Consider the following 17,176-nt stretch of genomic DNA (forward strand, 5'->3'; position numbering starts at 1 on the left):
AATAAATAAATAATTATAGACTAATACTTGAACTAAGATAATAGGAGAGAGGATCTCTTAAGTGGTAGCCCCCCATTTGTGGAATTCTCTCCCTAGTGAGGTTCACCTGTAACCATCATTATTAAATTTCAGGAGAAATCTGAAAACATTTCTGTTTGCAACAGAAACCCAACATTTCTGTTGGGTTTCCAACAGAATATTAAAATACAATAACCTATTAAACATTAAAAGCTTCCCTAAGCAGGCATATCCAACAGGTAGATCGTGATCTACCGGTAGATCACTGGACGTGATCTGGTAGATCATTGGCTCTCCCCAAAGAAGCTGAACACTGTTCCTAGCAACCCCGATATAACTGGATGCAAAGTTTTTAATACTGTTTGTACGATGTTTTAACTGCAACTGCTTTTAGGTGTTTTTAACTGCAATTCTTTTTAGAATGTTTTAACTGTTTTAGAATATTCCTGCTTTGCATCATTTTAAATTGTAGGTCTGTTTGCCACTCTGCGCTCCTTTGAGAGGAAAGCTGGGTAGAAACAGAATCCATCCATCCATCCATCCATCCTTCCATAGACTAGGCTAAAACACAAATAGCTACTTAGGATAATGTGTTGCAATAGGACATACAGCATGATGCTGTAACCAAACTCAAGCTGATAGTGTATCATATTTAGGGCCAGGTGTTAAAATGGCACTTTCATTTAAATGTTATTTAAACATAAAGCTTCATGCACATATTTGCTAAGCTGGGAACACTGATTAAGCCTGCAGTCCTATTTATATACCTGGGAGTAGGTTTCATTGAACTCAGTGGAACTTACTGCTAAGTAGACCCACCTAGGATGTTGTGCCATTCTTTCATTGCACCCACTTTGTAGATACAGTGAAACCTCGGTTCCTGAATGCCTCAGTTTCGGAATTTTTCGGTTCCTAAATGCCGAAAACCCGGAAATAACTGCTCCAGTTTTCAAATGATTTTCGGAAGCCAAACGGAGGTTGTCGAATGTTTTGGAAGTTGAATGGTCTCTTCCAGAACGGATTACGTTCGACAACAGTGGTTTGACTGTACAGTGGTACCTCAGGTTACATACGCTTCAGGTTACATACTCCGCTAACCCAGAAATATTACCTCGGGTTAAGAACTTTGCTTCAGGATAAGAACAGAAATTGTGCTCTGGTGGTGCGGCGGCAGCAGAAGGCCCCATTAGCTAAAGTGGTGCTTCAGGTTAAGAACAGTTTCAGGTTAAGAACGGACCTCCGGAATGAATTAAGTACTTAACCTGAGGTCCACTGTATAACAAATCAATGTTACTGCTACTATTTTTCTTATCTGAAACTTAGTTTACAATTTGAAGGGCTTGCTGGTAGCAGCTCAATGGGAAAGACTAAATTGCGAGCCAGCTTCAAAGGAAGGGAAGCGCAGTGGTCACAGGGGAGATGCATAGTCACGAAGGCACAGGAAACTTCATTTCTTCTTTGTGCTCCCCACCCACAGTCAGAAGCGTTGCTTGTTTCATGCATTCTAAACTCGAGAACTTTCCTATTGACTGGAAATGCAATTCCTGGGATTATAAGGAGAATTGATGCCATGTGACTGTTGGGAAAGGATGGAGGAAGGAGGCAGTCAATAGTAATCATTTCTTATCCCTGCTCTTTGCTGGCACTCATATAATCGGTCGTTCTCCGGGGATTTCATTCCAATTTGCAGAAGTTCCATTTATGCTCCTCTAGCAGAGTTCCACTCGACTCTTTCACTTGCCTTTGAAAAAAGGTTTCATTACCATGCAAATAGCAATCCTTTGAAGCTGGCTAATTACTGCACCCTGTCGTGTAATACATGGAATACAACAGTAAACTCCTCGAGAATGATCTAGAAGGCATTATTAGCATCAAGCCTGACAAGGCACTCCCTGTCAACTTGACAGCCGACATTTCAGACTGGTAAATAGGTTCTGGGTACCACATACCACAAGGTCCTGTGTGAGTGCCTGGAGGTGGTTGGAGGATGGATGGCGGCTAACAGATTGAGGTTGAATCCTGACAAGACTGAAGTACTGTTTTGGGGGGACAGGGGGCGGGCGGGTGTGGGGGACTCCCTGGTCCTGAATGGGGTAACTGTGTCCCTGAAGGACCAGGTGCGCAGCCTGGGAGTCATTCTGGACTCACAGCTGTCCATGGAGGCACAGGTCAATTTTGTGTCCAGGGCAGCTGTTTATCAGCTCTGTCTGGTATGCAGGCTGAGACCCTACCTGCCTGCGGACTCTCTTGCCAGAGTGGTGCATGCTCTAGTTATCTCCCGCTTGGACTACTACAATGCACTCTACGTGGGGCTACCTTTGATGGTGACCCGGAAACTGCAATTAATCCAGAATGCAGCAGCTAGACTGGTGACTGGGAGCGGCCGCAGGGACCACATAACACTGATCCTGAGAGATCTGCATTGGCTCCCAGTACGTTTCCGAGCACAATTCAAAGTGTTGGTGCTGACCTTTAAAGCCCTAAACGGCCTCAGTCCTGTATAGCTGAAGAAGCATCTCCACCCCCATCGTTCAGCCTGGACACTGAGATCCAGCACCGAGGGCCTTCTGGCGGTTCCCTCATTGCGAGAAGTGAGGTTACAGGGAACCAGACAGAGGGCCTTCTCGGTAGTGGCGTCCGCCCTGTGGAACACCCTCCCTTCAGATGTGAAGGAAATAAGCAGCTATCTTCTTTTTAAAAGACATCTGAAGGCAGCCCTGTTTAGGGAAGTTTTTAATATTTAATGCTGTATTGTTTTAAAGACTTGATTGGAAGCTGCCTAGAGTGGCTGGGGAAACTCAGCTAGATGGGTGGGGTATAAATAATAAATAATAATAATAATAATAATAATAATAATAATAATAATAATAATTATTACATATGACCAGGGGCGGCCGATCCTGTTGTGTTGCCTGAGGTGAAATGGGAAGGTGCCTCCCTGCGACTCTGCTCCCCCCTTGCCACCCCCACGAAGCCTCACTTACTGGGGTGACATGGAGGAACCTCCCGAGTTCTGGTGAGTTCTCCTGAGATTTCACTGGGTTCTCGTGAGATTTTGCCAGATACTGGAAGCCATCTTTTCTTTGCTTCTCCAGCAGTGCCGGAGGCACCCATGTTGCACCCCTTGGGTTCTGCTGCCTAAGGCAGCTGCCTCAGTCTGCATCATGGAGGGCCGGCCATGTAAACGACAAGCCACCTCTACATGTTTCAAGACCACTTGGAAAATAACATCTTTTTACACCAAAGAGGTAATCAAATAGAAGCTCTGATACTCAACAAAGGAGCCAAATGATCAGTGGGATTTCTCTGTACATTTTTCGGAATCTACTGTATATGTTTTACATAAAACTCTCAGGGTGCCTTCAGAGTGTCACTGCTTTGCCGGAGAGATTTAAGCACATACCATAACTTATCGAGTTTGTGCAGTTAAAGTGGGTTCAAGAGCTGTCGCCACACTGCAACAAATCTGCTTTTAAAAAAAGAACCAGACTTTTTGTGTTTCGGAATGTGAAGGGAAATGAATGAATGATTAACAGGAAGCTGTATAAACACCCTGCAGACTCAGGGTTGCACTAAAGGTTCCAGCACTTAACCACCAGCTTTGACATATTATTTGAATGCTTTGCTGTAGAAACGACTCTGAAAGAAATGTGGTTATCTTTTCACCTGTCATAGTCTTGGCAGATTTCCCCAACAGCTACCAGTGCCTTCAAGTACTCGTTCGGCTGATAGGGGTGGATATAGTGGAGTGAACAGCTGTTCCGGGGATCGCCGTTTGAGGCTGTAAAATCTATAGCTACCTGGAAAAGAATGGAGGGGAAAACAAGATATACTGTATAGCTTCTCTGCCGTGTGCTTCCATCTTCCTTTTCACGCTCCCCTAAATCTGCCTCTGACTGTAGTCCCGGGACAGGTTACAAATCACAAAAAGCAAAACCAGCATCAATAAAACTCACACAGCATACCAAAAAAGCAGCAACATTTAAAAGCAACATTTTTTAATCTTTACTATATTTTTTTGTAGCCCGTCTTTCCACTAGACGTGCCCAAGGCACTGGGGGGCGGGGAGGAGTGGGCAGGAGGAAATAAATTCGCAATGAAACATAAAAACAGCAAATGGCAACAAAACAGCAATACAGATCCAGAATTGACAGCAGCCAAAATATAGTAGAGAATATGACTTAGGATTTCCAAAAGGTCCAAGGTCTATTGAAAGAAGATCTTAAGAACCGTACTGCATTCAGCATGAATAGACATCATGTTCAATTCATTATCAGAGGAGTTATCTCAGGTAGATCACTTTCCTCTGAGTAAACAGAGAACTGAGATTGTAAGGGGGCAACTTCCTTTCCCCTCTAAGGTACTACTTGGCTTGTTTGCCTGAGGAATGCAGTGTAGTAGATGTTTTGGGACTACAACTCCCATCATCCCTAGCTAACAGGACCAGCGGTCAGGGATGATGGGAGCTGTAGTCCCAAAACATCTGGCAGGCCGAGTTTGCCTGTGCCTGATCAAGGGTGTAGATGGGTAGGGGTTAGTCTAGTTGGGCTTTGGGAACATCACTGTTCAAGGACACTCATCCCAATTTCACCCCACTCCCACACCAACATTCCACAAAGGGTAGCTAAGGAAAGATATGAGGCCAAGAGTTGAACATGGGTGGGTCAGGATAGGCAGTCCAATTACACAAACTGAAGCAGAGCTGGAGACCATACTGGCAAGCACACAGATACACAATGGAGATATCTAAACAGAGCAAACGCAGGAGGACAAATCAATCACACATACTCCAGGTGAAGCCTTCTAGAACAGCAGCTAAGGGAGCTCATAATCAATGATCAGAGGGGAAGGCACCTCCGACCCCCCCCCCACTACAATTTTAGTGCTGCTAAAAATGCTTCTTCATCTTTCCAACTAATTTCCAAAGCAAACTGCAAATGCCGGCAAATCTCAGCATGCTTAAAGTAAATCACATTATTTGTTTCAAGAAAACTTATCGATGTAAAACAAATGAAACACACCGTCTCTTCCAATTATATTACAATGTTCATTTGTTTAATTATAAGCTCAAAGCATGCAGAGCTTAATTTAATCCCCCACACTCAGGTGCTTTCAGGTTCACACATCTGTCTAACATAAAATTGCTGCAAAATTAAAATGTTCTACATTGGGTGTGTGTGTGTGTCTATGTGTGTGTGTCTATCTATATATACATATATCTCCACACACACACACACACACACACACACTCCAGGCAGTGTCATATGCCTACATTCATTTCATTCTCGCTGCTCAAACTTTATTATGATTACTATAAAACTAATAATTGGTATTTCACTTTCCATACCCAAATAATTTCATAAGCTAATTAACCGTTCCTCATTTCTTTTACCAGATGGGAGAGAGCTTGAAGGTGAGCCAGGAGGCAGAATTAAAATTTGAGCTTTGAACAAATTTTGATACACCATGCCCTCGTTTCTGAGTCATCTGGCAGTAAAAAAAAAAAAGTAAAAATAAAGTTTTACTTAACCTTTTATAGAGCCCACGGTTTCTCTTTTTGGAAATGTCTTAATGTTTTTCTAGATCACTGAAAATGGGATTGTGTCATCGTGGAGTCTCCTCAGTGAACCAGGACAAACATGCAAGACAAACGGGATGATCGTATGAACTGAAATAATAAAAATGTAATGGAAGTTTAAAGGGGGGGGGGGGGTTAGTCACACAAAGAGTGAAGAAGTTTCCACCTGAAGATAAAAAAATACCAGCTGGAAAGTATAAAGGAAAGAGAGTTGGTGGTTGTCAGCCAAGTCTCACAAGGCAAAGATGTCATAGGTAAAGGGACCCCTGACCATTAGGTCCAGTCGTGACCGACTCTGGGGTTGCGGCGCTCATCTTGCTTTATTGGCCGAGGGAGCCGGCATACAGCTTCCGGGTTATGTGACCAGCATGACTAAGCCGCTTCTGGCGAACCAGAGCAACACACAGAAACGCCGTTTACCTTCTTGCCAGAGTGGTACCTATTTATCTACTTGCACTTTGAGGCGCTTTTGAATTGCTAGGTTGGCAGGAGCAGGGACTGAGCAACGGGAGCTCACCCTGTCGCAGGGATTCAAACCGCCGACCTTCTGATCAGCAAGTCCTAGGCTCTGTGGTTTAACCCACAGCGCCACCCGCATTCCAAAGATGTCATAAGCAAGGCCTTATCTGAAAATTGTAGCATATGGAGGTATGGTCATCTATCTATCATCTATATCTATCTATCTATCTATCTATCTATCTATCTATCTATCCCCCTTAAAACAGGGGTCACCCACCTTTGCAGCCAGGAGGTAGTACACTTTGAATTTTGAGAGAGTGCTGGAGGTGCCAGTCACAAAACCGTAACATAACACTAAATGCCTGTCATGGGGGCAGGAGGAGGAGATGCGGAAGCCCTTGACTTTATATCAGCCTGACCTATATCTCCCTCCTCTTGCACCTGTTCTTATCTCTCCAATCCTGCAGCTTCTCCTGCCTCTCATCTTCTGGAAGTTACAGGCTCCTGCCAGATCACTGATCCCTTCTTCCCAGTCAGTCAGTCTGTCAGTCTCCAGCCCCGCTTCTTCTGCTGCCCACTCATCAGTATCCAGCCACCACTCCACTGTGCCCAGCAGATGGGCACATAGGTCAACTCTCAGTTTCTCATTTTCCCAGTCTTAAGTTCAGTTCTCCATGTCTCTACATCAGTTTGCTTTCCTAAAAAAAGTAAAAAGGGGACTTTGTGAAAATTTATCAGCATTTTTGTGTGAATTTCTCCTTACACATTTTTGCATGTGATTTTTCCTGATAGAAACAGCTTTGCAAAGCAATTCCCCCTACTAAAATGCATCTTTGTATGTTACTGTTGTAAATATATGCATTTGCAGGCACACTTTACCGTGGGTATTTGCATTTTTGTATACCTTTCATGGGTGGAAAATGAGTCTGTTTTGCTTCGAATGTTTTTTTCGGAAAGTGCAAATTAGCTACGCTCCCCATTAAACATGAAATGAACCTCCCTTGTGAAAAAGGGCTTCTGCTTGCACAAACTGAGTCAAGTCAATTTTTTGCAGCTCCTCCCCTGCCTACTGCAGCCCTCCAGGTCATATCTCATTCTACTGTAGAGCGTCTCCCAATCCGGGAGCCGGATGGGGTGTATAGGTGAAAATCTGGTACCCCAACATTTGTGAGTGGATCCACTTTAAAGTAAGGAAGAGCCAACAGTGGACACAACCCACAAAGTGCTATCGAGTCTGGGCACATCACGCTAGGTGGTCCATTTCCCCACTCATATTTCCATTGTACTTAAAAGAGCTACATGGAAACTTCAGCTGTGTGAGCTATGAGATTATTTCTCTTTGGCGTCTAATGCAATGCCACCCAATTGCCCTGGTCAGCACAGATCCAGATTCAAAGAGCATTTGTTTAACATTTTTGCATAGAGGCATCCTGGCCTCAAAGGGATGGCTTGATCATGATGTCTTTTAAAATGATCCTGAAAGGACCACACATTTGCTTTTATTTATCAGAGAGGTTCTTTCCAGCCAAAAATGATGTGCTTACAAAGGATGTGCAGAGCATCTTCAGAGCACGCAGCATGATGCCACAAAAGCTCTCATTAGCTCTTCAAATTAGCAGGTACATCATACCATGGCTTTTTGTTCACAAACCCATGCTTAGCGTCTTGGCTCCCTCCCCTATCAAACAGCCTTTCAGATCACAGCTGCAGCTCATTGTCTGCACCCAACTTGAACTCAATGGAAACATAATTAAATTGAAAACAAAAAGAGAGTGGGCTGACTTAGGAGTAACTCCAGAACTCTGCACCTGTGCTCGGAGAAAAACTGTCAGTAAAAAAAGGAGGTCCTTAATGAGGTTAAGGCTCCCATCAAATTATGGGGCCTATTTTCTTTTGTGGATATTGCCACGGATCTTGCAATAATTGTGTGTGCATGCACACGTTTTAAAAACAACTGGAATCATGTTAATAATTTTTAAGCAACAAGACTTCTGCATCTGTTCATCCAAAGTTGGGATGACTAAGTTCATTTTGGCAAAAGTGTTTTATGGGGCAATCCTATGCCTATCTCCCCAGATGTAAATCCCATTGGGTTCAATGTGGCTTATGCCCAGGTAAGGATGGGGAAGAAATTAGATTCTGCTTGCATTTTAAGGTGATCTTTACCAGATTTGCACTTTAGCCATGCAGTTCTCCAAGCAATGTGTACAAAAAAGCAGCTATTTGGATAAAGTGTGTCTCTAAATGCATACATTAGTGAAAACAACATACAGAAATGCATTGTCAAAACTGAGTACAAAAATACATTTATTAAGAGAAATACACACGGAAATGAAGAAGAATTTTTATTAGTATTTTTTAAAATCACCAATTGCTGCAGAAATGTGGAGAACTGAATTTAAGAATGGAAAAATGTACAACTGAAAGAACCGAAAATTGAAAGATGCGCTCATCCCTACTCCCAGCTTGATCCATAGGTTTCACTAGAACCTACAGCCCAATCCTAAACAGAAATAAATCACACTAAGCTCAGTAGGACTAAATCCCAAGTAACTGTACACAGGATTTCAGGCTTAGTTGTGACAAATGTTACCCGGATTTGAGCCACCAGGTTTCCATATGTTTGTCTGCCCCTCGTTTTCCTGGGCTTATGTTTTGGGGTGTCAGAGGGAATCTGATTTATCATATCCATTTCCCAGCTACTGTCATCAACGTAGTTTCTGGCAAGCAGAGAAGAATCTGAAGAATCATGCAAACAACTGTCCTGAATACTGGTGGAAGTGGAAGGGCCTTGATAAAGCCTTGGAAATGCCTGTTTAGTGCAGGGACTGACCGAGCGGCCAGCAGGGTCTGCAAGGTTCGCAGGCCGGATTAACGAGCCTGGTGGGCCGTATCCAGCCCGCGGTCCTTAGTTTGACAACTTCTGGTTTAGGCATTGGAATTGACCCGACTATATCTGACTCCTGCCCGCCATGCAGGAAGTCCAGTAAGTGTCAACCACTGGTAGGGGGAGCCCTACCAGTGCAAACCAACTCAAGCTCCCCCAGGGTTCCTGATGGGGTCGTGGTATGGCCCTAGCCCCGCCCCAGGCTTCGGACAAGATCATAGCTGTCAGCTTTCAGATTTGAAAATAAGGGATCAGCAGCCTCACCTGTCCTGGGGACAGTCTACAGGATATCTAACAATCCGGGATAGCAGCGGGAAGCAGCGGGAAACAGCGCTGGAATAAGGGAATTTCCCGCAAGAAAAGGGAAGGTTGACAGCTATGGACAAGATCCACACTCCCAGATTCCTTTAACGGAATACCCTTAACCTTGGAGTGGCAGGTGATGACCACCCCTCACCTCCCCCATCACACAATCAACCAATGCCTAACCGCCAAACCTTACAAAGTTATGACAATTGCTATGAGGTAGGCGAAACCCAAATAGCCAATTTGCCAAGTGGAAAAATTCCTACCAGGTCCCTCAATGGCGACCAACCAAGGTCCATAGCAAGGCCAATATTGAAACCTGTGAATTAGGGAGGGCGGGTGGGAGATTGAGGAAGCAAACCAAGAGGAAGCTCTCCTGCTCGCACCTCAGTTTAAATGGGGCCCGGCCACGCCTCCCCAGCCAGCGGATTGGCTGGCCAAATGATTGCGTCCCCCGCCCCTGGAGGTGAGCGGGTGGCCATGTGGTCCACCGCAACTCCTCCCCGCTGTGAAGCGGAGTGGATTTGCTACAGGAGCATGGAGAGTGAAAACATGAAGAAGACCTCATTGCTGTTTGATAAATTTGAGAGACCACACCATACATTTAAAGCACACAACTTCCCCCAAAGAATCCTGGAACTCTAGTTTGTTAAGGGTGCAGGTCATTGTAGTTCACAGGGTTCTTTGAGGAAGCCGCGAGCTTCAAATGTACTTTAAATGTGTGGTGTGCATGAAGTCCGCCTCAGAGTTTCTGAGACTTGGCAATTATGAAAAATATTTGCAGACTGGCCCAAGAGCGTGGTTTTCAACAAAACTAGAATAGTAAAGCGGAAATGCAAAGAATAAACATTTAGATGTACATGAATGTGAACTGATAAATACATAAAGAGAGACATGACTGCAGAACAGGGTTGTTCTTGAATCTGACTTCAGTGAATATAACACTTGCTGTCTATGCAATTGTTAGCATCTTGTAGGCAAAGTAATTCTGACACGCTGTCAGGTTTTAGCTGAACAAAAATAAGAATCATGCAAGCACCAGCATTTAAAACGTGCCATATGAACAAAAGTAGATAAAACACAAATAAAAGGCTTTTTACACATTTAAAAGCAATATTCACTATTTAAAATACACATAACACTATATAATCTCCAGAACAGTCGTAAAACACTATGCACATTAATGCAGTGTACCTATAATAAATGCACACTTTGATTAAGGTAAGGTGTTAATGACTAATTTAAAACTTGAAATCTTTTTGTCTAATGTTTATTGAGGCTGCAATTCTGTATGTGTTTACTTGGGAGTGAGACCCATTAAAAATAATGGGACTTGCTACTGAATATCCATGTATAGATTATGCTGCCACTCTCCCATGTGAACACAGCAAAAAAGACATGATGTATGAGGGGAAACGGTACCTGGTTGTCTAATTTTGTCCTGTGTGTGGAAAAAAACTAAATATTTAGCACTGTGAAAGCTATCCATCTGCTGTCCATTTAAAAACCACTTACTGTAAACTGTATTTGGCAGCCACCCATGATGTAGTCTAAGAACGAATGCATCTTGTGAATCTGGAAGAGAAGAGAGCCAGAAATTCAGATTTAAACGGCACGTTCTTAAATACTTCTTCATGTATTAAATGGGAAGGTACTTCTGTGAAGAAGGCATTTATTCAGAGTGGGGGTGGGGGGTGGGGCTTATTTTAGGCCAGATCCTTATTAATCCTCAACCCTATGGGCCAACTCTGACAACCTGACATTATTACTGGCCCTGGGACCTTAGGGTAAAGGGTTGGAAATAAATATATAAGCAACGGCCCCATGCTACATGTGGTAAGCAGCTATATGTGTTTTGATTGCACACAGGGAACAGAATGGGTTTCTGAAGATCAGCAGCAATCACATTCCTGAACAGCAACTGTCATCCCAGTGAAAACACTGATCCACCTTGACTCTGCAACATCTGTTATGCTACCTCTGGGAGTCCCTTGCTATAATTAATTTCTGAGACATGTTTCAGTGTACTTTTTTACCTTTTTTTAACATAGCAATGCCTACAAAATGCCTACAGTGAATTCAATTCCCTTTCATCAACTGGGCTTTTAACTTAGCTAAACACACACACACACACACACACACCGCCCTTCCAATTCTAAATATTGTGAATCTGTTCAAATGACAGCACCTTGCAGAGATTGAGAATGACAATGCCAGAGTTCTTGTAATTCTTCTTCTTTACTTTGTACTTGGGGTTTATGCACTCCCACTGTACCTGTGAAGACACAAACCGGGAGCATGAAAGCCGTTTCATGTAAGAATCTGAATAATTTATTCAAGTTGCATAATGTGTGCTCTGCCGATGAAAACAGAAATCACATGAAACAGTCCAAAGCTAAACATCAGCCAATCAGGGGGGAATTATCCCTTATCCGAGACCTTCTGCAAAGTAAAACACCTGCATATCAATTTATTTTTTTTACAAGTGCCATTGCAAACACTGATTTGGCATGCACCTCTGCAAGCTATTCAAACATTAGGCTAACTCTGATGCCTTGCTGGAGCAGACTGAAGGTCCATCATGTATAGGGATTCCCCAAGCCCTGCTGTAGACCAAATGGAAAGGCAGAGCCTGTGTAAATGCTTCAATAAGACAACCCATTGCCACCAGCTGTACTTTGAAGTGTGAGCCAGGTTTGTATAAATTTCTAAATATATAAAATGCATACACAAAAATACAGCTATGGCTATTTAAGCTGCCATGCACTGCCTCAGTATAAGTGCTTTAGTCCCCTAACCAGTCAAGCCAGAATGCTTATTTTATCAATGTAGTCCTATTTAAGTCAATGCAAATCTGTTTTTCAGTCTAGCACGTATATATGGACAGAACATACATCTCCTTGATGTTATCATGCTTCAGTGTTTATAATCCATTAGTGGGTCTCATTTGCTTCCATAAACTATTAAACTGTGTTATGCTGTTTAAAAAACTCAGCCACTTACCCCAGGGTAAAGCCATTAGTGCTGGAGTCACAAATTGCTTAAAGGGACAATTTGCACTTAGCTGGCTTTACACCCATTGAAGTTAAGGAATTAAACACATTTTCTTCAAACACAGGCATTTTAAGGGATTGGAATGCACCGGCTATGGGTATGTTGAAACAAAATTAAAAAAAAATCCTTTTTTTTAATAAGATATTTATTGAAATTTTCAAAAATAATACAATGTAAAACAAAAAGAAGGAAACAACAAAAATACAAAAATACAAAAACAAAAACAACTAAAAACACATATAATTTCCAATTACTTATTTTCTTTTAACTTATTTTCCAGACCTCCTCGTACCTCCCTTTCTTATATTCCAGTTCAAATTATTAATTCAGCAAATCCTCACCATTAGTTTTTACTTATTTCAAAACCTTATTTTCCATATCTCTTAAGCATTACAGCTGGAAACCACTTAGTTTCTGTCCAACATCATTCTAACATTCATTAATTTTACAATATTTCTGCAAATAGTCTTTAAACTTCTTCCAATCTTCTTCCACCGACTCTTTTCCCTGGTCTCGGATTCTGCCGGTCATTTCTGCCAATCCCATATAGTCCATCATCTTCATCTGCCATTCTTCCAGGATGGGTAAATCTTGTGTCTTCCAATATTTTGCAATAAGTATTCTTGCTGCTGTTGTCGCATTCATAAAAAAGGTTCTCTCCTTCTTTGGCACCAATTGGCCAACCATGCCTAGGAGAAAGGCCTCTGGTTTCTTCAAGAAGGTATATTTAAATACCTTTTTCATTTCATTATAAATCATTTCCCAGAAAGCCTTAATCCTTGGGCACGTCCACCAGAGGTGAAAGAATGCACCTTCAGTCTCTTTACATTTCCAACATTTATTATCGGGCAAATGATAAATTTTTCCAAGCTTGACTGGGGTCATGTACCACCTGTAAATCATTATCATAATATTCTCTCTTAAGGCATTACATGCCGTATATTTCATACCGGTGGTCCATAACTGTTCCCAGTCAGCAAACATAATATTATGTCCAACATCCTGTGCCCATTTAATCATAGCAGACGTCACCGTTTCATCTTGAGTGTTCCATTTCAGCAGCAAGTTATACATCTTTGACAGAACCTTAGTTTTGGGTTCTAACAATTCTGTTTCTAATTTCGATTTTTCCACCTGGAATCCAATTTTCTTGTCCAGTTTGTAAGCCTCCATTATCTGATAATAATGAAGCCAGTCTCGCACTTTGTTTTTTAATTTCTCAAAACTCTGCAATTTCAATTTATCTCCCTCTTGTTCCAAAATTTCCCAGTATTTTGGCCATTTGGACTCCATATTAAGTCTTTTAAAAGCTTTCGCTTCCATTGGTGACAACCACCTTGGGGTTTTACTTTCCAATAGATCTTTATATCTTATCCAAACATTAAACAATGCTTTCCTGACAATATGGTTTTTAAATACTCTATGTACTTTGACCTTGTCGTACCACAAATATGCATGCCACCCAAAAGCATTATTAAATCCTTCTAAGTCCAAAATGTCTGTGTTCTCAAGAAGCAGCCAGTCTTTCAACCAGCAGAATGCTGCTGATTCATAATAAAGTTTGAAGTCTGGCAGGGCAAATCCACCCCTTTCCTTTGCGTCAGTTAATATCTTAAATTTTATTCTGGGCTTCTTGCCCTGCCAGACAAATCTAGAAATATCTTTCTGCCACTTCTTGAAACAGTCCATCTTGTCCACAATTTGTAATGTTTGAAACAAAAACAACATTCTAGGCAATACATTCATCTTTATAACCGCAATTCGACCCAACAAGGAAAGTTTCAAATTTGACCAAGTTTCTAAATCTTTTTTCACTTCCATCCAACATTTTTCATAATTATCTTTAAATAAGTTCACATTTTTTGCTGTCATATTAATCCCCAAATATTTCACTTTCTTAACCACAGTCAAACCAGTCTCATTCTGAAACCTTTCTTTTTCAATTGATGTTAAATTTTTCTCTAAAACCTTAGTTTTTAACTTGTTCAATTTAAATCCTGCCACTTGACCAAATTCTTGAATTAAGTCTAGAACCCTTTTAGTACTAGATTCTGGCTCCTGTAACGTCAAAACTAAGTCATCTGCAAATGCTCTCAGTTTGTACTGTTTAACTCCGACCTGTATACCTTTAACCAACTGGTCTCTTCTAATCATATTCAGCAGGACCTCCAGAACCGATATAAAAAGCAATGGGAAAATTGGGCACCCCTGTCGTGTCCCTTTTTCTATCTTAAATTCTTCCGTAACCACATTATTTACAATTAATTTTGCTTTCTGTTCAGAATATATTGCACCTATACCATTTTCAAAAAAATTTGCTTCCAGTAACACATTAGAGACCAACTAAATTTGTTATTGGTATGAGCTTTCGTGTGCATGCACACTTCTTCAGATATGGGTATGTTGTCGGACTACAACTCCTATCATCTCTGACCATTGGATGCACTGCGTCATGCTGATGGGAGTTGGGTGTCCAACAACATCCAGTGAGGCACAGGTGCTCCAGACCTGCGCATAAACCAAAGGGAATGGCAGGGCCAGTGTAAATGCGTCCATCAATTTTTGGCCATCAATTTTACTCTGCTCTGCCAACCAATCCTGTGGCCTCACTGCCCACATGGGAGATTCCACTCTGCACACTGAGCTGCAGATGGGACATGTTGCCCCTCTCTTTTTCATGTGTCCACAACATGCGGTCCGAATATGATGCTGTTCTAAAATGAGTCACCACCTCATCTGCAGGACTAGGGCTTGCCGATCGGAAGGTCGGCGGTTCGAATCCCCGCGGCGGGGTGCGCTCCCGCTGCTCGGTCCCAGCGCCTGCCAACCTAGCAGTTCGAAAGCACCCCCGGGTGCAAGTAGATAAATAGGGACCGCTTACTGGCGGGAAGGTAAACGGCGTTTCCGTGTGCTGCGCTGGCTCGCCAGATGCAGCTTTGTCACGCTGGCCACGTGACCCGGAAGTGTCTCCGGACAGCGCTGGCCCCTGGCCTCTTGAGTGAGATGGGCGCATCAACCCCAGAGTCTGTCAAGATTGGCCCGTACGGGCAGGGGTACCTTTACCTTTAATATATAAGCAGTGCTGCTGCAAATAAATATCACACATCTTTTCCTTTTCTTCTGCTGGTGCTCTTTGGATTTTCAGCTTTTGGTCATCTGGCCATGAACCACTCAGGCTGCTGTGTATAAAGTAAAGGTAAAGGGACCCCTGACCATTAGGTCCAGTCATGGCTGACTCTGGGGTTGCGGCGCTCATCTCACTTTATTGGCCGAGGGAACCGGCGTACAGCTTCCGGGTCATGTGGCCAGCATGACTAAGCCGCTTCTGGCGAACCAGAGCAGTGCACGGAAACGCCGTTTACCTTCCCGCTGGAGTGGTACCTATTTATCTACTTGCACTTTGATGTACTTTCGAACTGCTAGGTGGGTAGGAGCAGGGACCGAGCAACTGGAACTCACCCCATCGCGGGGATTCGAACAACGGCCTTCTGATCGGCAAGTCCTAGGTTCTGTGGTTTAACCCACAGCGCCACCTGCGTCCCCCACTCAGGCTGCTAAAGGTTAAAACATGCTCTTTTTAAAACACTGCTGTCTTTGATCCTGCAGGTGGATCTGATAACTAAACAAATTTAACAAGAGGGACATTTCCATACTCTGCCTGGCCCAGATAGCTGAACGTGGCCCAGCTTCCCCAGGAATTCAAATTATTCATCTTGTGAATTAATTCTCTTTTCCAGTCGAGGTAACAGACAGGACCACATGTTTCTGGGAATTTTTCCAACATCTTCATTTATTTATTTTGCTTTCTGATCTCTGGAGTACTTGCTCAAGTTCAGCCCCTCCTTTCAGATCTGATATACTGTATCTTAATTGATGGTTTACCAAAATGCTGGTGGGAAGCAAATTTGACAGGGATGTACTAGTCTAATAGTTCATATCTCCCCAGATGTCAGACCTTAGGGTGAATGGTGAGGACAACAACAACAGCAACAGCAGCAACAACAACAACAACAACAACAAGCAGTCCTGTGTGCGATGTGGACACCCATTTGCACAACACTTGCTTATGTTAATTTATTCAAACGGATGCCAATTTAGATTTAATTTTTACAGTTTAAATAAAAATACAGCACATCTCACCATAGTAGGAGAGATTATGATCAGGTCTGCTTGGTTGCTGGCCAGCTGCTAACTGATGATGGGAAACGTCTTTTTTAAACATTTTATTTATAATTTTCAGTTTTATACATTTCAATAATTTTACAATCATTTTAACATTTTGAAACTTGACTTCCTTCCCCCTCTTCCTGCGGTTCCTCAAATTAATTTTTAATATTTTTTGCATGTCCAAATTAACTTAATTTGCTCATTTATTAATCTACTTTAAATATATATACTCATATAAAACCGTACGTTATTGCAATAATCCTGCCAATGTTCTTATCTGTTTACAGTTTGTAAATATTCCATAAACCATTCCCATTCTTTTATAAAAATGTTTGTTGTTTTGATTTCTTATTATTCCGGTAAGTTTTGCCATTTCTGCATATTCCATAAGTTTTTGTATCCTTTCTTCATTTGCTGGGACTTCTTTCCATTTCTGGGCAAGTAACACTCTTGCAGCTGTAGTCGCATACATTAATAAATTTCTGTACAGTTTGGGTAGTTCTGGAAAACTTCTAAGCCCCTCCTGCTCTCCCTTCTTATGGTTTCATCTTTTTAAACTGGACTAGGACTGGAGTGGACAAACCTTCAAACAGAGAACTGTAAATTAAGACATACGGAAACCCCAGTGCTTTAGTCAGATTCAGCTGGTCACCTTTTGTACATGGCATGGGAGATGACAGAGGTATCTATCACCTTGTCCTTTGCCT

General features: G+C 42.3%; 1 protein-coding gene across 5 annotated transcripts in view; it reads right to left on the minus strand.

Annotated features, from left to right (window-relative positions):
- The window catches only part of CPNE4 (copine 4), a 274,129-nt gene that overhangs the window by 16,416 nt on the left and 240,537 nt on the right, over positions 1 to 17,176 (minus strand). For all 5 annotated transcript variants that reach the window (XM_079947325.1, XM_079947327.1, XM_079947326.1 and 2 more), the window contains 3 exons: positions 11,437 to 11,523; positions 10,764 to 10,823; positions 3,685 to 3,818 (listed from right to left, as the gene is read on the minus strand). In XM_079947325.1, the coding sequence (XP_079803451.1) occupies positions 3,685 to 3,818; positions 10,764 to 10,823; positions 11,437 to 11,523 (281 nt within the window). The remainder of the gene's footprint in view (positions 1 to 3,684; positions 3,819 to 10,763; positions 10,824 to 11,436; positions 11,524 to 17,176) is intronic.

This window comes from Podarcis cretensis (genome assembly GCF_951804945.1).
Source record: "Podarcis cretensis genome assembly, chromosome: 12".
NCBI classification, from domain to species: domain Eukaryota; kingdom Metazoa; phylum Chordata; class Lepidosauria; order Squamata; family Lacertidae; genus Podarcis; species Podarcis cretensis.